Source organism: Puma concolor, chromosome B1 (assembly GCF_028749965.1).
Source record: "Puma concolor isolate L17-30 chromosome B1, mPumCon1.1.hap2, whole genome shotgun sequence".
Classification (NCBI taxonomy): domain Eukaryota; kingdom Metazoa; phylum Chordata; class Mammalia; order Carnivora; family Felidae; genus Puma; species Puma concolor.
This window is the reverse complement of record NC_141670.1, coordinates 28,813,770-28,839,105: the sequence shown is the minus strand read 5'-3', so window position 1 is coordinate 28,839,105 and position 25,336 is coordinate 28,813,770. Positions and strand designations below refer to the sequence as shown.

At 36.5% G+C, this 25,336-nt stretch overlaps 1 protein-coding gene across 4 annotated transcripts in view; it reads left to right on the top strand.

Annotated features, from left to right (window-relative positions):
* Positions 1-19,057, top strand: part of TEX15 (testis expressed 15, meiosis and synapsis associated) — a 103,318-nt gene extending 84,261 nt beyond the window's left edge. Inside the window, exons 8-12 of one of the 4 annotated variants that reach the window (XM_086703382.1) lie at positions 321-7,660; positions 10,480-10,538; positions 13,402-13,496; positions 13,634-13,736; positions 16,981-19,057. In XM_086703382.1, the coding sequence (XP_086559508.1) occupies positions 321-7,660; positions 10,480-10,538; positions 13,402-13,496; positions 13,634-13,701 (7,562 nt within the window). In that variant the 3' untranslated portion in view covers positions 13,702-13,736; positions 16,981-19,057. Of the gene's footprint in view, positions 1-320; positions 7,661-10,479; positions 10,539-12,618; positions 13,737-16,980 lie in introns of all 4 variants that reach the window. The other 3 variants (XM_086703380.1, XM_086703381.1, XM_025933138.2) reach the window with 3 other exon arrangements.
* The last annotated feature ends 6,279 nt before the right edge of the window (positions 19,058-25,336 follow it).

The following is a 25,336-nucleotide window of genomic DNA, read 5'->3' as shown; positions in this document are numbered from 1 at the left end:
CGACTGGGGTGCCTGAGTGGCTCAGTTGGTTAAGCATCCAACTTCAGCTCAGGTCATGATCTCATGGTTTGTGAGTTCGAGTCCCACATTGGGCCTGTGCTGACAGCTCGGAGCCTGGAGCCTGCTTTGGATTCTGTGTCTCCCTCTCTCTCTGCCCCTGCCCCATTCATGCTCTGTCTCTCTGTCTCTCTCTCAAAAATAAATAAGCATTAAAAGAAAAAAAGAAAAAACCACCTATGACATAGTTTATTTGAATTAAGGGTTGAATGTAGAAACCCTTTCCTTCCTATTTTTTCTTAATTTTCTTATTATTTCTACAGAAAGAACCTGCTCTCTGAATAACTGTACAGTTGCCAAAAGAATCGGAAAAGGAAAAGATGCTACTGTCATCTTTGAACATTTCAGGAAACCTGTAGATCCATTTGTTCAGGAAAACTGTTCTTGCGGCGCACTAAATTCAGAGATAAATCCTTCCAACACAAATATTTCTAATTCCTATGGAAATGTGAAAAATGGAAACATTTCTACATATGAAACATACAGTGGACAGATGGAGCACAATTTAGCAGAATGTGGAGACACTTCTTGTATATATGATTCAGGTCTTTCATTTATTCCCAGTGATACCAGAGAAAGTGTTAATGGTGACCCCATGTTAAATTTGGCACATCTCAAAAATACTTTAAGTGGTCTTTCTGCTGCTTTCCCCCTTCATAACAATACTGGCTCAAGCACAGTTATTACTTCAAAACTCATTAAAGACCCAAGACTGATGAGGAGAGAAGAGAGCATAGGAAAACATAATAATATTACAGATTTAAATGAGATTTTGCCACTTGAGAAGAGTTTAGATTTTGTGAATTCAGAAATAAATCTATCATCCATGCCAAATAATTCTGCCTCCTCATCTGAAGTTGTGCCTGGTGATCATTCTGTTCTTACTAATTGTTTGGATGCCCCTAGCTTCAAAATTTCTTTTGATGGTTCACAATCTCAAGCTCACAACTTGGACTTTAACAACTATGATTATACAATTCCCAGTAAAATTACCCCAGCAGGACAGTGTAAGGGCCAAGATAATTTTTCCTTTCCAGTGTGTTTGCCAAATGTAGTTTCAGAAGTTGAGAACCAAAAACACAATGAGGAAGAAGCCCAGAGATCTGAACTGAGAAGCAACATCCCACTTTTAATTGAAGAAAACAGTGAAGCACATAACTCTTATGAATCAGTGAATATTTGTACAAAAGGGCACAGTAATCACATCTCTCTGGAGTCATGGTCTTCTAATTTAGAAACTGTATCTCAGACTGGTCAGCAAATGTCTACAGCTTTTCCTCTCCAAAGGAAAGAAAGCATTCATGAGTACACCCAAAATATTGGAGAAATGAGAGACTTCACTGGCCCCGAAGATAATTCCAAACATGGAGAAAAGCAGGTTTTGTGGAAGGAAATTGATTTTACTAAGGAAGCAAAAGTCAGTCCAGTAGATAATTATATTTCTTTGTACCAAGAATACAAAGAGGATGAGAGTCTTGATTCTTATGGGAAAAATTGTGATCAAATATTAATTGCTCAAGAATTAGAAATACAAAAATCTTCCACATCTACCACAAAGGATGAATATGAGCTAGATCATCTAAGTTTGGAATTACAAAGAGTGGAGAGCCTTTCACAGAAGCATCCTCAACTCTCTTTAGATTATGAAGATAACATTCATACAAGTTTTGCAATTTCTCAAAAACTAATGGAACTAAAACTGGGAAAACCAAATCAAAACTGTGTTAGCATTGTGACTGATGCTTTCCAGGAAGCAAAAGACATTCCCCAGGTCAAAGAACTGCCAATTGATGCAATTATTTCATCTCATGACATTAAACCAACTCATGACAACTCAGATTATAACATAACTGGAGAATATGTATGTGTCCATGGAAGAAAGGAAAATGACCCAGTGTCATTAGAGAACATACAAAGAGAATGTGGAGAAACTTTTCAAATTGATGAAGGTCATACTCTGTTCTGTAATGCAGAGTTGCACAGTGATACACACCTGAATATTGATTTCAGAGAACAAGGAGATAATGATAAAGAAAATGAAAATGAGGCTAAAGAGGAAGCCATTGCCTTGTCTACAGAAAGCAGAGAAAATATATATGGAGAGGAGAAGCAGGGTTTTCATACAAACCAAAGTTACACCAACATAGATGAAAGAAGGGAGAATAAAAATTACAACAATGTAGAAATTCTTAGTTCTGAAGAATGTTGTACATTTAATTTGAGTTCGGGGGAAAGACATGTGTCAACAGAAGCTACATTGTTAGAAAATGAAGACACTATGACTGCCACACAACAAAAAGATGCTCCAAATACTGGCAGGACTGTAGAGCATTTGGCTTACACAGCATTTCCCAAAGTTGAAGGGTCTTCAGAACATGAAGCCTCAAGTACTGCAGTGCAGACAGCTGGTGCTACGGTGCCTACATTGGGCACAAATCGTGAAGATCACCAAAGATACCAGATTAAAGAAACTTGTTCTTCTGAGAGTCTAGATTTTGGGTTGTTAGTAAAACATAGGGTTTCTGATTGTGAAATGGATATGGATAACAATAAATTACATGACTCATTTCATCAGTCAGTAAGTGATACTTCAGTTCTTCAGAGTTTCAAATTGGAAAATAAGATTGAGGTAGGATTGGAACAGTGTGATGATGCTTTTCTAATTCAACAACATAGCCATAGAAATGATCCATGTGAAGAATTTAGGGCCATATATGAAACTCTGAAGTCTCGTATTGATTGGGAAGGTCTACTAGGAAGCAATAATGGAGAGAGGGAAGTTTTGAAAAGCTCCAGAAGAAACGAGAATAGTGATCAGCATTACCCTAAGAAAAGTATTTGTTTTTATCCCTCTACACAAAAAAACAAAGGAGAGCTCAATCCAATTTTACTTCCAGATTTACAAATTAGAATCACTAATACATTTATGCCAGGATTCAATCCCACTTTTGAATCCCTTGCATTGAAAGATAATTTTTGCAAATACATAACTAAAACCACAGGACCAGAAATAAATGAGGAGGGGAAAGTGTCAGGATTTGAAATGTATTCCCACTGCTCTGGTGAAAATTCAGGTTATCCGTGTGAAGATGAATTTGGTAATAGAAGGCAAGAATCAGGACTAGTGAATAAGTCTGAAATTGCTCTTTCTCTTGATGTGAGTCATAATACACAAGTGAATCATGTGTCTGAAAAACAAAACAGTGGACCTTTGCCTACTGAACCCTCTAATGTCACAGCATTAAATAATGAAAGCAGATGTTCCTTGACAGGGTCAAAAACTGATTGTAATGATATTACAAGTAAAAAGGACACACAATCAAGAATTAGCAAAAGAAAGCGACGTATGCCTTTTAGGGACCAGAACACACCACATAAGGATTTAAGACGTCGTGAAATTTATGGGAAGAAGAGACTAACCAGTCTAGACTCTTCTGAACATTTTTCTTCATTATCCCAAGGACGAATTAAAACCTTTTCAAAGTCGGAAAAACACATCAGGAGTGTCCTTGATATTCTAAATAGTGAAGCATCTTTATGCAAAAGCAAACGTCTTTCCAGAAGACTTGACAGAGCTGTTCTTCATTTAAAAAAAGCTCATAGAAGAGTTCACACGTCTTTGCAACTTATAGCTAAAGTAGGAGAAAAAAGAAAAGGCCCATTACCAAAATCATATGCAGTAATATGCAATAATTTCTGGGAAAGTTGTGACCTTCAAGGTTATAGCTCTGTGTCTGAAAGAAGATATTATTCCACTAAACATTTTTTGTCAAAAAGAAAATACGGCAAACCAGGAGAGAAAAGAGTTTTGGGATTTGAAGTGGATAAATCATTAACTCATGTATCAAAGCCCAAGTCTTACAAAGCAAGTAGAGCGAGAGTCGCAGAATGCATTTCTAAGAGAAATATGGCCAGCAGTGTCTCCAGAAGTCACACCACCATTCATGTAAGGGAATTTTGTGATCTCGAGTATCCTGAGTCACAGTTAGCCCTGTGCTCCACATCCCAAAGTGCCAGTCATTCCGCTTATAACAAGAGCCGGGTGAGAAATCGAAGATCATCAGAACTTCAGCTGTTTTCTGGAAAAACTGGATGTCTATTTTCCCCAGCCTGCCCAGATGCGAAAATAACTGAAAAAGAAAATCAAGTTGGCATAAAGTTTTTATCAAACATTAATAAATATGAAAATCCTGAGAACCACTCAGCACACAATAATATTAAGGATGCAGAAAACAATTCCGAGACTAATAAAGTAATAAATAAGAGTAATTCAGTATCATTAAGTTGCATAAAAGAAGACAAAGTAAGTTTTAGCACAGACACAAGTTATAATGCAACCTGTATAACACACACAAAGGTAAAAACTGACATAGTTATTTCAGTTTTAGAATCAGATATCAAGCACCTTTTAAATGTTGATGTCTGCACACCAGATAACCTTATTTTATCTGATTGTAAAGGCAACCTGGAAGTAAATTTGCCTGTAGAAGAACGGACAGCTGCTAATCAGAGCTCCAAACCAGGCACTGTTCCAGAAAACTTCATTAAGGACCCATTAAATCTAACTCTGATAACACACAAAAATTCTGACAGTATTCCTCAATTGTTATCAACCACAGCAGTGACAGACAGTGAAGGAGAATCTTCAGAATCTTATTTGGATAAACAGAGAGTTTTTGCTGTAGATTCTTTTACAACATCCACCAATGTACCACACTGCCAGCCAGGATGTGGTGGAAAGGAACTTCTAAAGACAGAACAATGTTCTTCAAGTAATTGCTTCCATATAGATGGGAATGAATCACATGTTCTTGAGGATTCTGAGTTGGGTCTCAGATTAGTAACTGAAGAAAGTAAAAGTTGTAGGAAAAATACAATGAAGGAACTATTTTCCAGTGATAGTTATTTGCTCTTAAAAGATAATATGAAGGGTTCTTCAAAAAAGTGTATGGCAAATAAAGACATTTGGGACAGAAAAATGTGGAAAGTTAAACAAGCAGAAAAAGCAAGAGATTCACTTCACAAAAAAAGCATGACTGAAGGATGCACTGTTAAGATTCAGTTCAAAAATCAAAAGAACAAGATCTTAGAAGAATCCTCCTACTTAAGCAAGAAAACAATTAAAAATAACTTGATTGATTCTCATCTAAACGTTGAAAACATTACTGAGGCAGTCGCTTTGAACAACCCAGTTTCTAATCATCTTAACAAAAGAGAGAAAGAAGGGGGAGTTAAAGTTAGTAATGACCCTCAGTCTGACTCTGCATTGCATTCGGAAATAGCCTGTAATTCCAAACCAGGCATTATAGGAATGAATCATATTCCTGTTTTACATACTGACTCTCAAACTTCCGAAGTCTCTACTCCTGAGAAGAAGCCTGCATCATACATGAATGGATTAAAAGAGAAACATTGCTCAGCTAATCATTCAGCTCTTACAGCCAGGCTAGCTCAGATTTTGAGAAGGGCAGATGAAACATCATCTTTGCAGATTCTACTGGAAGAAACTAAGGCCTGTCAAAGTATTCTCCCTTTATTTGTTGAAGCTTTTGAAAGAAACCAAGAATGTTCTCTCGAACAAATCCTGATTTCAAGAGAACTATTAGTAGAACAAAACCTGTGGAATAATTGCAGACACAAATTAAAGCCATGTGCTGTTGACTCCTTGGTAGAACTCCAAATGATGATGGAAACTATTCAATTCATTGAAAACAAAAAAAGGCTCTTAGGAGGTGAACCAACCTACCGAAGCTTGCTTTGGTATGATGAAACACTGTACAGTGAGCTGCTTGGTAGACCACGTGGATTTCAACAACAATCCAACTTCTATCCTGCTTTTCAAGGAAGATTGAAGTATAATGCATTCTGTGAGTTACAAAACTATCGTGATCAGTTAATTGAATTATTTGAGGAAACCAAAAGGGAAAATAATTCATACTATGCATTCTTAAAATACAAACGACAGATTAATGAGTGTGAAGCAGTAATGAAGCATTGTTCTGATTGCTTTGACTTTTCTCTTTCTGTTCCATTTACCTGTGGAGTTAACTTTGGAGATAGTTTAGGAGACCTAGAAACCTTAAGAAAAAGTACTTTAAAGCTGATTGGTATGTATGGGGACTCTCCTAAAGTTGATTCCTATCCAGGAAAACAAGACCATTTGTGGATTATCATAGAAATGATCACCTCTAAAGTTAATTTTATTAAGAGCAGTGAGGCAATAAGTATTAAAATATCTCTTTATGGTCTGGAACATATCTTTTTTGATGCTGCAAAAAGTCTTATTTGGAAAGAGAAGAGAGAATCTTTCAGCAAAATATACTCAGGAGAGAAGAATAGGGAAATGCTACTCAAAATGAATCAGTCTGCTTTTTCTAAATTGAAAAAGATATATGATACATTGTCTAAGGATTTAAGCAGTGAACAAATTTCTAATACTGCGCTTGAGAATATGGAGATTGCTTCCAGAAAGTCAGATGATCTAATAAACAAAGCACCAGTTACCCTAGAAAACTGTGAGTTTAACAGTACTTTGCTTTCACACCCAGATATCTGTTGTATTAGCGAAATACTAGATCAAGCTGAATTTGCAGACTCTAAGAAATTACAGGACCTCACTTTGAGGTGTACCGAACACCTAGAAATTTTAAAAAAATACTTTCAGATGCTGCAAGAAGAGAACATAGATAACATTTTTATCACAGAAGAAAACGTTTTGGACATGGTGAAAAACCACAATCATGGGGCCATAATTTTAAAGCCTGCAGCCATTGAAACCTATATTGAAATTGTCATGCTTTCAGAAACCATTCACTTTCTTAAAAACTCAATGGCAAAGAAACTAGACAAACAGAGGTTTCGAGGTATGCTTTGGTTTGATTTGTCACTTCTTCCTGAGCTGGTTCACTGCCAGGAAAAAATGGCTTCTTTTTCATTTCTTAAAGATAACTCAACAGATTGCCTTTGGAAAGTCATAGAGACTGCTATTTCTGAACTTAAGAAAGATCTGGATATTATTTACAAATATAGTGAAGCTGTTAATTGCTCATATGCTCTTCATTTGCTCTCAAGAGAACTTCAGGAACTTACAGAAATACAAAAACTTCTAAAGAAGTCTCAGTATTCCGTTTCCACATATATTGACTTTGTGCCATGTATAGCATCCATAAATTACGGAAGCTCAATGACAGAGTTGGAATACAGCCACAACCAGTTTTCTGCACTGCTCAAAAATATAATGGCTGCCCCTCGGAAAGATTTCGGGAAAATGGCCCATATTATGAAAGTCATGAAAACTATTGAACATATGAAGATAATATGTACTAAAAATGCTGAATTAACCATTTCCTTTATTTTGTGCCAAATGCTACATAACAGAAAGAAGACTTCCCAACTGCAGGGAAAAGAAAAAACGAATGTGCATGTAAAACCTAGGAAGGATAGCAATAAATCTAGTATTTATATGAAGGTGCCCTCAGTTTCAGAGTGCATAATGAAAACTGTTTCAAATTCTTCTGAAAAACGATCTATCACTGTAGACAAATGTGGAGACCCTCAAAAACGACAGAAAAACACTACTGTTTCCAGCTGTAAAAAACAAAAGGTAACAAATGTTTTAAAACAAAAGCCTATGTAAATATTATTTTTGAGAACAAGTCTACTCTTCAAACAAGTAGTTTGCAGATTGGTAAAAATTGAGAATGCTTTGAATATTACCTTGCAAAATGAATTTACTAACTATAGAATTGGATTAGGGGTGCCTGGCTGGCTTAGTCGGTGGAGCATTCACCAACGGTGGAGCCCCATAATGGGCATAGAGCTTACTTGAAAAAAAAAGAATTGGATTAAACAGTTTTTATTATCTTTATAATAAAGTGAAATGTTTCTCTATATGAGAAATACCTTGCAAATACTTATTTTTAAACGTACAATTAAATTTTTTAATTTGGAAAACATTTCTTGGAAGAATGTAAATTTGTATAACTTCTTAAGGAATAGTCCAATGTGAATGTGAGTAAGTTAGTAATTTATTGAGTAACTCCTATATAACAAGGCTATACTTGATGTAGTAAGTATTAAAAATTGGCTAATGGAACCTGTGTTCTTGACCATTATCATCCACATGGAAAATTAGGACAGGTTTTTTTTCTTAACTTTAGAGAGAGCATGCGAGGGAGGGAGAGGGTCAGAGGAGGGGCGGGGGGAGAGAGAGAGAGAGAAAGAGAATTTCAAGCAGGCTCCACGTTGACGTGGGACTCAATTTCACTACCATGAGATCATCATGACCTGAGCCAAAATCAAGAGTCCAACGCTCAACTGACTGAGCCACCCATCCACCCCAGGACAGATATTTTTAAATAGATGATTATAAAGGAGTTGCAAGAAGTCCTACATAAACAAGTTTTATTTAACAAATTATAGAAAATATTTATTTTATACCTGGCACTGTTGTAATGACTGCACAAATATTAACTCTTTATTCTTCACAAAATCTTTATGATGTAGGTACTGTTATTACCTTATGTAAAGGTATGAAAACAGACACATAGAAAGGTTGAGTCACTTTCCCGGGGTTACAGAGTTAGTAAATGGATATAAAACCAGGCAGTCTAGCTCCAGAGCCCATAATAAACTGATACTTGCCTCTACTCTACCCTCAGAGGCTTCTCTTAAAATAATTTTTTGGGAATTTCAGTTCAGAAGAGAAACCTATATGCAAAATGAAAAATGGGATTTTTTTCTCAGCTTACTGTAATTGTATTTGTTAGTTAAACTAATTCTAGACACCAGGAAACCAATCATTTATTTCACTGTGTTTATAGGAAAATGCTTAATAAACAACCAGTTTGTAAACATACATCCAAAACAACAGTAATACTCCACATCAAGAGTAAAATGAGAATAATAAAAAGGTGTTGTAAGTATTGAGAAGAAAAGTAACAACAAAAAAATTGTGTTTTTTAATTTCATGGAAGAGCATAGGCCAAAGCGTTGCCTTAAATTAGGAAAAAATGGTATTTAATGAAGATTAAAATGAAGAGGGGGTATCTAAGTTATGGAAAATAATATGAGCAAAGATACAATGTTTATTGACATTATTTGAGAAATGAGTTTCAAATTAAGTCTGGAACAAAAATTTAATTTAGTGGACAAGTAGTAAACTAAAGATGGAGACAAATATTGTTTCAGATTATAGAATGTCTTAAATATAGGCAAAAAGAGTTTGAACTTCATTCTGTATTGAAGCGTAACATCCTGTGAAATGTGTTTTTCAGTGATTTAAAGGGTAGAGATTCTGGGGCGCCTGGGTGGCGCAGTCGGTTAAGCGTCCGACTTCAGCCAGGTCACGATCTCGCGGTCCATGAGTTCGAGCCCCGCGTCAGGCTCTGGGCTGATGGCTCAGAGCCTGGAGCCTGTTTCTGATTCTGTGTCTCCCTCTCTCTCTGCCCCTCCCCCATTCATGCTCTGTCTCTCTCTGTCCCAAAAATAAATAAATGTTGAAAAAAAATAAATTTAAAAAAAATAAATAAAAAAAATAAATAAAGGGTAGAGATTCTGAGGACAGTTGGGAGTAGCAAGTCACCCAAGGCTTACAAGAGGGTGCTGTCTGACAGACTGAAAAAAGAAAGTCCAGGGGCGCCTGGTTGACTCAGTGTGTGAAGCATCCAACTCTTGATTTCGGCTCAGGTCATGATCTCATGGTTCATAAGATGGAGCCCCATGTCGGGCTCTGCACTGGCAGCACAGAGCCAGTTTGGGATTTCTCTGTCCCTCTCTCTGCCCCTTCCCCACTTACGCTCTCTCTCAAAATAAGTAAACTTAAAGAAAGTCGATATCTGGCAATTATTTAACAATGGAGCTTAAAAACCAGTTTACTAAAAAGAGTATGTATTTAAAAAAAAAAGGCAGGGGTGCCTGGGTGGCTCAGTCGGTTAAGCGTCCGACTTCGGCCCGGGTCACGATCTCGCGGTCCGTGAGTTCGAGCCCCGCGTCAGGCTCTGGACTGATGGCTCAGAGCCTGGAGCCTGCTTCTGATTCTGTCTCCCTCTCTCTCTGCCCCTCCCCCATTCATGCTCTGTCTCTCTCTGTCTCAAAAATAAATAAACGTTAAAACAAAAATTAAAAAAAAAAAAAAAAAAAGGCAGTGATAAATGGACCCCAAGATTTGTTGTGAGATATGGGGATAAAAAAATATTGTAAATTGTTTATTTCAAAGTTTCTCCAAACATTTAAGACATAATGGGAAGTCCAACAGAATCACTGGTTTTTGAAGGTAGGAGGATCATTAGTGAATGTTGTTTTAGACAGTGCATTTTAGATGATGACCAAACAAGCAATTGTAAATACCTGTGATGAAAATATATATGTGTTGTATTTTATAACATTGCCAATGTCGGTTCTCTTTGTAACTTTTAAACACAGGTTGACATAAAAGATGTCACAAAAATCAACAGAGAAAAGGCAACATTCAAGGATTCCAGGTAGGTTGCCAGCAGACCTACGTGAAGAAAAACTAAACAGAACTAAGCACATACTAAGGAACAATACTAAGACATTTATTTACATACCTCTATTGGATCATACGTGTAACCTAAAGGACAAGAGTAAATTTAGGAGGGGGAGAATAAGGTTTCAGATTATACAGTGCTTTATTAAGATTTAAAGACTTTGAACTTCATTCTGTAAGTATTGAAGGGTAATGTCCTGTGAAATGTATTTTTTAAGTGATTTAAAAATAAGGAAGTTCTGAGTAGAGATAGAAGTAGTAAGTTAGAGAAGAGTGATTTTTTTTTAGAGGAAGAAAGTAAAATTCATGCTTGACAGACATTACTTAAAGAATTGATGGGGATTAGTAGCTGGTTGGCTAAAAAAGGAGATGAAATAATATAACAAGTGATTAGATTGAGTTTTTTAAACTTGTAATTGTTACAGACCAATCAGATTTCAAAATTGGTTAAAAGATAGAAATTGCTGACTTATATTACTAAGAATTTGGTCATAAACACGCATACGTATATTATAAATACACAACTGTTTTCATGAAAGGATGCTTTAAACCCTTTAATGAATTATTTTTATTATTTTTGAACTGAATTATTTTTATGAAAAATTCACTACACTGTTTATATTTTTTCATTTTGACATGAAATGGTCCCACTGGACATGTGGACCGTCTCTTATTTCATTCAGCTCTGTAATATTTTCAGTTTATGACAAGCTTCATTTTTTTTCCTTGTTTTTTTTCTGTTTTATGAAGGAGAATGAGTAATATGGAATACAAAAGATTAGCATTCTCATTTCTGTCTTACTTGGTTTTGCTTTTTTCAATACACATTTTATTTACTACATTTCTAGAATCGTTTTCTAGACTCTTGAAATAATTGCATAGTGGCATAAAGATGAATAGGTTTGTAAAGGGTTAACATAAACCACTTCTATAATCATCTTAGTTTTGGTAACTAAATCTAGGTGGTATTTGCTACTCAGAAAATCGAACTTTGTCTCACATAGCAGAAAATAAGTTCAAAGATAAGTTTAAACAGGGTGCTTGCTGTCTTCATGGAAGAATATCCTCTAAGAGAGTACATAAAAGAATGACCATACAGGCTGCTGTCAATCTGTAGGGTTGAGACATTACTGAAACTTCATTGGAAATGTGATAAAGTCCAAACTGTAGTCTCTGCAAAATGTCAAAGTGTTACATGGGATTGGATGATGATGTAGGTTGTCACTCAGCTGCCTTTGAGAGAAGCTGGATTAAGTAAATAAACTACGAGGCTTTTAGTTTCATGAATTGGATATATAAATTCCAGGCCAAAAATTAATTTCTTTTGACTGGAGAGCAGTGATTACTTTTTTCTTTTCAACATGTTCTTTTCCACATGCAATTCAAAGAATTTGATGAGACACCAAAAAAATATAATTATCCTGGGGACCTATATTAGCTATCTGACTCTAGACATTTCCCTAGTGGATACTTCCTTCAGCCTGCTTGAAATTGTCTAAATTTAGGTAGAAATGTCAAGGATATTAAATTGGCATGGTATTCTGGAGGTCTGTGTTTCCTATTCTCAACCTTGAGCAGACAAAATACCTTAGTAGCTCCTGATGACAGTAGGTGGTCTTTTGGCAGGGGCAGGGCACAGCTGGTAGTTTCATCAGTTGCATATAACCATTTACAAGTAACGAAGATCATCAACAGTTGGAGGTATATGTATGCAAAACTACAGTAAAATATTGGACATAGTTGCCTACTTCTAAACACCTCTGCTAGGAATTGTCCAATGCATAAAGTAATTACAATATTGACTGCACTATATATATTTCAAAATATATTAGAAATACATTTGAAATGTGGAATATTATCACCGTCAGCAGGAAAAGTAGCTAAATTCAAGGCAAGGGAGTAAAATTGGGTAAATAAGTTACATATATACTGCTGATAGAGAAAATGTAAATCTTAAGAATTCTTCTGAATAAAAATTTCAAATACGTGTTTATATTAAAATTGGGGACTCCATATATTTAAAGTTGTTTGTATATATGTGTTACACTTAATAGGACTACAAGATCTCGTCTTGAAAGTGAAAGTGAAATAGGACCGAGTTCATCTGACAATCTGAAAAGAAACCATGTATCTCCAAAAAAGGCTGAAATGGAAAGATCACTACTTGGCTCACTTTTACCTTTAAAGAACTTAAAAGACACTTGCATATCAAAGTCAGAGGGCAAAATAGATTTAACTAATATTTCATCTCATACTTCAGAAGATTTCACTGGACAACAGGGAAACTTAAGTAGCATGAAGAAAAGGGATGTGAATTTTAGTGCTGCTGAAACAAAGAGTGATAAGAAAGATTGTTGTTTTGTGAGTTGTGAACAAAAAAGTGTAGACGGCATATTTAGGGACATCCCTGCCAATTTAGAAACAAGTAACACTGTCTTTGAACTTCAAGATCATGAAATATTAAATTCATCTATTAAAAATTCTGCATGCACCAATCCTTCAGAATCCAAATTTATCCAGGACAAATTTCCTGTTCTTCAAGTAAATAAAACACAGCCTGCAAAAACTGAGTTAAAAGGAAAATGCATGAAGGATACATTCAGTCCCAATACTATACCTGTTGGAGCATCTGGGAACATAACCCTCAGTGTAAATCAAACCACAGAACACTCTTTTTCTGAACAACAGAATAATGAAAATTCCAAAGTCCTAACTCAGAATGCTGCAGCGTGTTGGAATGAACTTCCACAGTCTGCATGTACCCCAATATATAATTATTCTCAGCACCTGTTTGGAACTTCATATCCTTACTACGCATGGTGTGTTTATCATTACAGCAACAGCAGTGGCAGCTCCATTACCCAGACATACCATGGGATAACATCATATGAAGTACAGCCGCCGCCTCCTGCGATGTTGACTGCAATTGCAAGTACTGTCCAAAATGCACATTCTAATCTTTTGTACTCTCAATATTCTGGTTACTTTTCTGGGGAGCCACAAGCAAACGACTTGGTGCCAGTGAATGGGCATTTTCAATCTCAAATGCCTGTTTCTTATCATTTTCAGCAGCCGATTTTTTCACAGTATGCTCCCCATCAAGCGTTCCCACAAGCTGCATACCCTTACCCTCCTGATTCAGGTGTGCTTCCACAAGTTCCTTGGACTTACGGTGAGTTTTATAAGTTTTAACGTTCACTTTATTGAGTTTTTACTTTTATTTTTGTACATTTATGTAAATGGAATTTACAACAGATGGTGATATATATATAGCAGTCATTTTTCTGTGTAGATTTGTAGTCTTGTTCCTATCTTCGGCAGTTGAATTATGTTGTCACATGGGAATCTGGCTGTCAAAGACTGGTAATATCACAAATATGTCCTTTAGTAAAACCCAACTTTGGGAAATAGTTAAGTAAGTTATAGTTAATCCACACTGCAAAATACAATGCAACAATCAGAGTTTATAAACATTTTCAATGGCAGTTTTAAAAACTATGTCATATAAATATACCTGTGTAAATAAATGACTAAGGGTGCCTGGGTGTCTCAGTCGATTAAGCATCTGACTCTTGATTTTGGCTCAGGTCATGATCCCAGGGTCCTGGGATCTAGCACCATGTCGGGCACCATGCTGACAGCATGGAGCCTGCTTGAGATTCTCTCTCTCCCTGTCTGTCTGTCTGTCTGTCTGTCTCTCTCTCTCTCTCTCTGCCTCTCCCCTACTCATGCCCATACTTGCTCTCTCTTAAAAATAAATAGACTTAAAAAAAATGCCTAGAAATACTGAAATGAAATGCAACAACATTTTAATTTGTTTGCTTCTGCATAATAAATCAGGGGATTATGGAGAGTGCTTTTTGTATTTTCTAGATTTCCTACTGTGAAAATACATTATATTGATAAGTGGAGGAAAAAAAGAGTAAAAAACCAATTTGGCAAAGAAATTTCAATCTGATAAAGCAACCTTTCTCTCTTTTTTTTTTTTTTTTTTTTTTTTTTTTTTAAGAGAGAGAGTGAGCTGGGTAGAGGGGCAGAGGGAAAGAGAGAATCTTAAGCAGGCTTTATGCTCAGCATGGAGCATGATGCTGGGCTGGAACCCATGACCCTCAGATCATGACCTGAGCCAAAATCAAGAGTTGGGACATTGAATCACCTAAGCCACCTAGTCGCCCCTCTTTCTCTTGGTATTCTAATACAATATTTGGGCATACGTGAAACGACTTAGTAATTTGCCACTAGAAGTTGTAATTTTTTTCTCTTAAGCACAATTCTATTTATAAAATATCATAATTAGGGGTGCCTGGTTGGCTCAGTTGGTTTAGCATCTAACTTCGGCTCAGGTCATGATCTCAAGGTTCTCATGAATTCAAACCCCGTGTCAGGCTCTGTGCTGACAGCTCGAAGCCTGGAGCCTGCTTCAGATTCTGGGTCTCCCTCTGTCTCTGCCCCTTCCCCACTCGCACTCTGTCTCTCTCAAAAATAAACATTAAAAAAAAATTTTAATATCATAATTAGAACATAAATGTTTAAAATTAAATTAAAATTTATATACACCAGTATTAAATCAAATTTGAAAAACAATTATTAATAATTCTGCAAAAACTACAATTATCCACTAACACCCCAGTATTCTACCATCAGAGGTAATGTGTATCATAAATTAACAATCTTTTAAGGTCTTAAATAGAGAAATGTAAGAGAATTTTTTTCAAATTAAAATGTTATTTCCCAGGTCTCCTGGCTAGCTAGTCAGAAGAGTATGCAACTCTTGATCCCAGGGGCATGAGTTCAAGCCCCATGTTGGCTATGTAGAGATTACTAAAAATAAGTAAACTTCAAAAAAATGATAATAGGGGCACCTGGGTGGCTCAGTCAGTTAAGCGTCTGACTCTTGATTTTGGCTGAGGTCATGATCTCATGGTTTGTGAGATCAAGCCCTGAATCTGGCTCTGTGCTGACAGCATGGAGCCTGCTTCGGATTCTCTCTCTGCCCTCCGCCTCGTGCCCTTTCTCTCTCAAAATAAACATTTAACCAAAAAAAGAAATTTTTTTTGTTTGAAAAAAATCATTGGAGTTACTACTGACACTCTGTGACCTGTAGGATAAAATTCAAATATTTTAGCTTGGAATGCAGGGTCCTTCACAGTATATGCAGCCTCATCTCCCACCACTTCTACCTTTGTGTTGAGGCCACATTGAACTTCTTGCTGTTCTCCCATATGACAGTTCCTCTTGTACTATTTGTGCACGTTTCTCACATGATACGGCATGTGAGTATTATATGGTATTCTAATTATCTCTGTGTCTTTCCCTTCCCACCTGGCCCACCAAATGAATTTAAACAGGACTGGAAATTGTTCATCTAAAACAGAACCTGAAGAAAAACTATACAGGAGAGGAGAAAGAAATAGGAATGGAAGTGGGGAAGTATACGACTGCCCTTTTTCCTTTTTTTTTTTAAATTTATTTTGAGAAGAAGTGCACACGTGCTAGGGAGGGGCATAGAGAGGGAGAGAGAGAATCCCAAGCAGGCTCTGCACCATCATCACACAGCCAGACGCAGGGCTCCATCCCACGTGAGACCATGACCCAAGCTGAAATCAAGAGTTAGTCACTCACCGGACTGAACCACCCAGGTGCCCCATGTGCTTTTTCCTTTTTGATTAACTTGATGTGCTGCCGCTCCTGTAAGGCTAAACACCCAACCTATAGTAGATGTGGCAAACCTACGAATTAAAGTAGAAATTTTCATTTCAGAAGAAGAAAATCTTGAATACAATTGTTTCACAGAGGTTCTCGGTTTGAGCTTTCTTGTGTTCTTAAATAAAAAGATCTCTCTAGAATCAAGTCCAGCTTTGATTCTCAAAAATCTTAGTTGTTAACCTGCTTAGTTATATTAATCAAGTGAAAATAAAAGGAAAAGAAACAATTATTCAAAAGCAACTCTAACAGTGTTAGGCAATAAGCACAACACTCAGTTTTCCTGAGTGCAAATAATCTAGAGACCACCTCTCAGGCTTTCAGGAACTACCTCCTTCTAAAGGTGTGAAAATCCTTGTGACTCATTTATTGATGTTTTTGCTCATGGTGCTTGTATTCAGCACCATAAATGGAACTAAGGGAAGGGGCCAAGTGAGCCCTGTGTGCAAGGCACAATGAATCCTTTACTCCATTTAAATCTCCCAGAATACCTACGAGGGATGAAGAGATGTTACTGTTCTTTACAGATAAGGAAAGTACTTCTTGAAGAGCCTTAAATAACTTTTTCAGGATCCCATGGCTATCAAAGGGCAGATGTGCAGTTTGAACTCTAATATCTTGGTTCTAACTTAACTCAGGTCTTCCACTAAACTATTGTGTGCCATTAGTCTGTATTGTTAACTTATCTCAAATCTTTGTGGTTTTTCTTCCAGTTCCATGGCAACAAGAACCGTTTCAGCCAGGACAATGAAAAAAAGTCTTCTGTCTACTGAAATAAAGGGGATTTAACAAGTTTTTCCAAGCATTTTTTACTTAACTTTTTTTATATATGTAAATGTGGTAGGAAATATAAACAATATAGCCCTTTATAAAATGTTTAAATGTAACAGCGTATCACAGAATGCAATTGGAAAATTTCTGACATCTAAAATACCAAAATTAGTTCCGTGCAATATTTTAGTGAACTGTACTAGGCTATTTTCAATACCTATATTTTCAATAGGCTAGTCTTTTCAATAGGTTAATGTTTCAATATCAGAAACATTAACAGTATTTTGAAATTTATATTTTGAAGTGTTTCTATCACAACTGGTAACAGCTTATATAAAGATTCTTTTGAGATTAGTCTAATGGAGTAAGGAGAGTAAATGTAACATTTAATATGATTAAAGTTAAGCAATAGTAGTAAAATCTTTAAAATAAGATTTTTGTAAAGTCTGATATTTTTTGATATATTATTTATGGTAACATTGTGCCATTTACCTTAGATTAAAAAAGGATTTTTTTACTTTAATTGATCGATCAAACCAATAATTTTATAATTCTTGATACTTCATATAATTTACAATTCTGTGTCTAATGCAACAAATTCCTTTAATTTCAATATTTTCAATTTTTACTTACAATCTATATTTTAATAGGGAATTTGGTTTGCATATTTTCTATCCTTGAGTAGAGATTTTTTAAGTTTTTATGTTTGAAGTAGTTTTATATCATATTGAAATTAAAGCACATTTAGCACCTTTTCTAGTGAGCCCTTTCCACAAGATTATTTCTTTTGTATTGTATTTCACAATTCAAACTTTTTTTAAAAGTGATTTTGTAGCAAATAATAAGGGCTAATTTCTTTAGCTTATGCCATTAGTTTAGTTGTATTTTAGTGATTTAAATAATGCAGCACATAGAGTTTTTTAATCCTGTGGTCATAGATTTTTTTTTTTCTTTTTCCAGCACTCCACAAAAGCAAAAAATGTCTCAGTAATAATCATCGTAGAACAGGGGTGTAGTGTATAACTATGGTCTTCAGCACTCTCTCTGCCCACTGACATCCATTCCTGTTTTCTGTAAGATTGCAGCTAGAAAGATCCCTCTCGACCTGACCTTTCCCCAAGTGCTAGTGGGCCCAAAAAACGTGACACAGACTTTGCATTGACTAAATCTAATAAACAGATAGCGGAGCCTCAGAGTTTTCTCAGACTTTTTATGTGAGCAAACTTTTTATGCTATCTAGCACAGGCCTCCAAAAAGAGTATAATTCAGCCAAATTTATCGTAGAATAACTAATTTTTCAATTTAGAAAAACAGTAAGAACTCCCAGGGTAAGCCTCCCAGAGTAACCAAATAGGAGAGAATTCAGATTACTTAGGGTTCTTTTCTAACAAGGGGAAAGTAAAGAGGAAAAGTCCAGCCAAGACTGCAACTGAAAGAAAGAAGGAATCTGGAGACTACAGAATTAAAGTAATATCAAAATAATACAGGTGGGGGAAGGGGGGTGTTGTCCATACAGTTGTTTTATTTGAAAATAGTCTAAAATTCTGAACTCCTGAACAGGTATTAAAACAGTAATACTAACACTCAAAAAATGACTTTGTCTCAGTCATTTGATTTATGCTTGGTTATTGAAAGATGTTACAAATTTATTACTAAAAATGTCTCTATTAGGTAAACAAGAAGTTAAATGTTAAAAGGATGCTTTCTTTAAACAACATTCAGATTCTGTTGATACTGTCTTGTGATATTTTTATTTCATGAGCTTTAATTTCTTCCAAAAAAATGAAAAACACATATCTAAACATTCAGTTACATTTTAAAATCTGCACTTTGAAACAGAGCATAAAAACTGTAGCATTTTCTTTTTTCCCCCTCTCAAATACGTGCTTTGGTCCTAAAAGTAAAAGAGCAAATTAAAATTTGAGCAAACATTGTAAACAAACAAAAAACGCTGCTTATTTGTCAATATTATTGTTTTTTGGAACTTAAGAGTTATCTGAATAAACTGAATTCCTTCTAGTTTCAGTGTTTTGGGTTTTTTTTTCCTATTTTGTTTCTTGACTAATGAGCAAATACATGGTTGGTCCTTGGCTTACACATGCCCATTACATGAAAAACAACCCACAAAGAACTGGCTGAATTAGATGACTGAAGTGCTGGAGCCCTCCATCCACTGCAGCTGGTTTTGCTTTTATCACCTTCCTTCCTTTCCCCTCACTCTACAAACTTCTTTCCTGCCTGGAGTTTCATAGGATAAACCAGAGTCCCTGCCTTCATGCAGTTCTCCTGCTGTTCAAGAGACACAAGTAATAAACGTGTGTTTATCACATCATGAGAAGTAATATGGAAGAAACAAAGTAATGGAATGGAGAATGACTGGATGACACGTATGTAAGCTGAAATATTCAGTGAGGTAATCAACCTAATTTCTATATTCTTACGTTTTAATTATATCACTCTGCCTTCCATTGATGTAAAAGTGCCTCTACAACCTAAGGTCTGAATCTAGCCAAAGATAAGACTCTACCTCCATTTCCCCAATGAGAAGATTCCCAAAAGTGTTGTTTAGTGAACTTAAATAAATATATAAAATTTTTAGAGATATAGATACATGTTTATTTATTTTTTTTTTTTTTAAATTTTTTTTTTCAACATTTATTTATTTTTGGGACGGAGAGAGACAGAGCATGAACAGGGGAGGGGCAGAGAGAGAGGGAGACACAGAATCGGAAACAGGCTCCAGGCTCTGAGCCATCAGCCCAGAGCCCGACGCGGGGCTCGAACTCCCGGACCGCGAGATCGTGACCTGGCTGAAGTCGGACGCTTAACCGACTGCGCCACCCAGGCGCCCCTAGATACATGTTTAAATACCAATTGGATATTATATAAAAATATTTAAAATGCTTTTTTTAGCTCATTTTGTAGAACTGTTTTCATTGTATCCTGTCATGTATCTTCGACATCAATGTCTTTGCCATCATTAGAGCCAATGACAGAATTTTCCAAGGCAGATCGTCCTTACTTACAAGTTGTTTGAGGTGTATGCTTTTTAAATCTGTGTACATATCAAAATTACCTTTCACTGAGGTCATTTCAGGCTAATTTCTTCCCCAAAGACATTCTTGAAAGTAATGACTTAAGTCTTTGCAATAGAGTAAGGCTCCATACATACTCCTTTTTTGTTTTAATGTTTGTTTATGAGAGAGACAGAGCACAAGCAGGGGAGGATCAGAGAGAGAGGGAGACACAGAATCTGAAGCAGGCTCCAGGCTCTGAGCTGTCAGCACAAAGCCCGATGCAGGGCTCGAACCCACGAACCATGAGATCATGACCTGAGCCAAAGTTGGACACTTAACCAACTGAGCCACCCAGGCGCCACATAACATACTCCCTTTGATGGGTGTAATTTTAGGGTAAAAAATATGTTCAGGTATATGTGGCATTTTAAAACTATTAAATCTTTTTTTTTTTACAGGCATAGTTTGATTTCAATGTTTACGATATTGACAGTGCTTGAGTACCATGATAAACTCCCAGTTTTTCATGCAGCTTAAAAAATAGCATATTGTGGAGGAAGAAAATTAAATTATCTCTGATGAATATAATTGTAAGAGCAGTGACTACAGATTCTTAGCTAATGACAAGAAACTGAGAAAGTAAGTTGTTGCTTAGTAATGCAATGTGGAAATAAGATTTAAAAGAACTTGTTAGAAATTAAGACGAAAATTTTGTAAGGTTATAAATCCTACTCATTTCTTGAGGTGTAAACTCTGCTGCCTGCTTTATTGTTACTATCTTATTTCTGAATCTTGTAACCATTAAAGAACCCCTCTGGTTCTTTAATTTGTAAGAAGCTTCCTCTGAAATATTCTATGGAACTCTTAATCTCTTAATACATTGCATTCTAATTTGTCACAGGAAGCTGCATATATCTTGGGATTTGTAACTCCTTTCATTTTTAAAGTGTATTTTCCTTTATTTGATAAGAATAATAGGTCTATGACAGGTTCATTTTTTATGTGAAAACATTTGTTTTGAGAAAACTAGTCAATTGAACATGTTTGGTTAAAGATTTCATTCACATTTAGTCAGCAATTACTGATCATGTGACTTGTGCTAAAAGTATGCTATTCTGTTTGTGCATGCATCAACTAATCTTTATGTCAATCCCATGAAGGAAAGCATTATTTGCATATTTCATAATGAATTCATTCAGAGGACCCTTCAAGATATTTTCATACCTCAGGTCGTCTTTGTGAACATCAGTTAAAAGTTTCCAGTATTGTTGGATTAAAAGAATGTAAGATCTGTCTTAAATTTCTCTTCTTTGACATGTTACTTGCATTTTTAATCCCATACATCAATTTGTGTACCTAATACATAATCCCTTTTAAATTTTGAATTACAGAATATGCAGAAAGCATTACAGTAATCTTAGATTTTTGCATGTTCAATTAAAAAATAATTACTCTGTGCATACAAATAATTATAATCCTTTGGCTAATATTATTTTAGTTATATTAAGAAGTGAGTGTGTTTTTCATGTTGGAAGTTCTGCTAAGTCAAGTAATTGATGACTCCTAATCCACTGATTCCCAACCAAGGTGTTTTAAAACCATGTCTGAATATTAATGAGAATATTACTACTGGATTATAAAGTTAAAAAATGGTTAGAGTGGTAAATTTTTTTATGTATTTCACAATTTAAAAATAAAAATAAAAAGGAAGAGTCCTGCCAGGAATACTTTAACCAGGGATATGTTCTATAGGATGTGCTTGTACTTCCCTTCACTCCTGTGGTAAACCAAGGGTTCGGCCAACAGATAATGCCAAGTTACTATGTCAGATTGAGATCTTGTCAAGGATGTTAAGTCTCTTGTTCCTCTTCATCGACTTAAATCATTCCATAGGAGACTGATGGTGTGATGTGTATCCCTCTTACTTCCCCATATTGCATAGACCCACACACATAATGTGGAATGCTTTAAGTTATGCATTCATGTGTGTCTCCTCTGTCTAAAGACCTCTTGGGGCTCCTGGGTGGCTCAGTCAGTTCAGCATCTGACCCTTGATTTCGGCTCAGGTCATGACGCGGTGTCATGGGATCAAACCCAACATCACAGTTTGTGCTGAGCATGGAGCCTGCTTGAGATTCTCCCTCTTCCTCTCTCTGCCCCTCTCCCACTGATGCTGTCTCTTTCTCTCTTTCTAAAAATAAAGACATCTCAACTTTTCAACATGTATAACTCAAAAAAGATTGTTCAAGACTCATCTTTGGGTTGCCTTACTCTTACAAGTATTCCTAAATCCCAGTAGGATGAATTATATAGTCTTCCTCTTAAGACCTATTAACACCAAGCAGAAGCATTTTTCACATTATTTACCTCACTTTGTTTTAATGGCTGGTTTCTTGCATGCGTCTCCCACTCTTACAAAGACTGTAAGCTCCTTTCAAGCCAGAAATGTCTCATTGATTCTTTAATTCCAAATGTCCAGCATATGGCTGAGCTCAGCAATAAAAGATGCATGATACACATTTGCTATTTGTAACTTGGAGTATATTTATACTGAGTGGAATGGATTTTCATTTTGTCTTTAGGAAAGCAAGAAAATTTTTGTCATTCCCACCCTCAAATCTTGGGGTTGGTTTGTTTTTTTAACTATGACTGACATCTAAAGGGAGCACCCATGGGGTGCCTGGCTGGCTCAATCAGTAGTGCATGAAACTCTTGATCTTGGGGTTATAGGTTCAAGCCCCACACTGGGAGTAGAGACTACTTAAAAAAAAAAAATAAGGGCACCTGGCTGGGTTAGTCGATAGAGCATGCAACTCTTGATCCTCGGGGTTGTGAGTCCAAGCCCCACATTGGGTGTGGAGATTACTTAAAAAATAAAATCTTTTTTTTTATAGTTTAAAAATTTTTTTTCCATTTATTTTTGAGAGACAGAGCACAAGTGGGGAGGGGCAGAGAGAGAAGGAGACAGAGTCCAAAGCAGGCTCCAGGCTCTGAGCTGTCAGCACAGAGCGTGTGACGTGGGGCTCGAACTCACAAACTGTGAGATCATGACCTGAGCTGAAGTCAGACTGAGCCACCCAGGCGCCCCAAGAAATAAAATCTTTAAAAAAAAAAGTAACACCCAGGATATTCACTAACAGATTGTTTTTACTTTGCCATTTGATGAGTACTCACAGAAGGTTGTAGGAGAAACTTCTTATTGCAGGCTCCTAGATCAGGAACCCAAAAAGCAGGGTGAGAAAACTAGTTTTTAGTCTGTCCCAATGTTTTGCCCTGAAAAATTGGTGGAAGACCACACAAGTAACACAGCGGGCTCAGCAGGCTATATGTGTGCATTTGCAATAGATGACATACTTGAAACATTACTTTGATTGATTTTGTATAGTTGACCTGTGAGAAAGGTTTGAGGATGGGTATAGGTCCAGGAAACTATCACAGAAGTAAATAGTCTTGGGATAGCTTTGAAAAGGTGAGAGGGAAGGAAGGTAGAGAGCCAGCCTCCCATAGGGGGTATGGACCAGAAAAGGCTTCAGGACAGCATCTGAAGAGAAAAAGTGGGGACAAAGTCAGTTTTGAAGAAAGTGCCACCCATCTCCAGAACTTTCACATTTTGCAAACAAACCTTAAACCCATTCAACAACTCCCCCTTTCCCCTGTCTCTTCCAGTTCTGGCAACCACCATTCTACTTCGTCTCTGTGATTTTGACTCCTCTAGATGCCTCAGAAATGGGAATCTTACAATGTTTGTCCTTTTTTTGACTGACTTATTTCACTTAGCATAATGGCCTCAAAGTCCATCCATGTTGTAGCATGTGTCACAATTTATTTCCTTCTTAAGGCTGAACATACCATTGTATGTAATACATTTTCTTTATCCATTCATCCCTTGAACATTTGGGTTGCTTCCATTTTTTGGCTATGATGAATAATACTGCTATGGATATTAGTGCACAAATATCTCAAAACTGCTTTTAATTGTTTTGGATGTAGGGGCGCCTGGGTGGCTCAGTTGGTTGAGAGTCCAACTTCAGCTCAGGTCATGATCTTGGGGTTCTTAAGTTCGAGCCCTGGGGCTCTGTGCTGACGGCTCAGAGCCTGGAGCCAGCTTCAGATTCTGTGTCTCCCTCTCTCTCTCTCTGCCCCTCTCCTGCTCATGCTTAGTCTCTCTCTCTCTCTCTCTCTCAAGAATAAACATTAAAAAAAAATTTTTAATAGTTTTGGATGTATACCCAGAAGTGATACTGATTAATCACATTGTAATTCTATTTTTAATTTTCCAAGGACCTACCATAATGTTTTCTATAGTGGCTCCACTATTTTATACTCCCACTAGCAGTGCAAGAGGATTTCAATATCTCCATATCCTCACCAACACTTGTTATTGCTGGATTGTTTGTTTATAGTAGCCATCCTAATGGATATATGATATATCGTTGTGGTTTTGATTTTCATTTCCCCAATACAGCTGCTGTGCTTTTAATGCCCCAAATTCACTATATACATATATATCTTGATATATTTTCAGCCAGTGGAATATTGGGAAAAAATATGTCCCCCACACTTGATTTATAAAAAATGTTATGACATTCCAAATGCATAGACAGAACATTATGGTGTCAAAAATAGGATAGGTGTGTTGATATCACAGCTAATACTCAATGTGAACCTTTTTCTCCACTATTGCATGTTTGTCCTAAAGGTTTTTTTTCCACATTCATCTTTCATGTGTAGCCCTTGGTTTTCCTGGAATGTCATGAGTGCCATGCCAGATGAGAGCATATTGAAGAAAATTGTAGATAGACAAGATAACTACTGTTGTAGACTCTAAGTCTAAAGTTCTCTTTTGGCCAGCAAAAGAGCAGACTCAGGATTAAAACGAGAGATGGCTAATGTCTAGGAAAAGACAAGAGCCTTGAATAAGGGTCCTTGCCCCGTATTTATTCAGATCAGAAGGCTTGCAAATGTGATGGGCATGTACAAAGGGCAAAGAAACTAGGAACATTAACTTGGGGATGTGAGGGGGGAAAGGGGATTTTGAAGATATACTGTGTTTGGGGTTTGGGTCAATATAAAACAAAATCCAGGCGCCGGGCAGATGGGTAGATGGTTGTTAACAGCAGACAGGAGGCGCCATGCCTGTTTATCTTTGCCAGCCTTGGGGATGAGACAGCTAGGGGGAATAACCTCAGGGTTAATAAGGCACCTTTTATTTTGTTAATCATCTCTGCTCCGGGATGCTTTGCCTGCAGCACAGTGGTCCATGGTCCACCAATTTACCTAA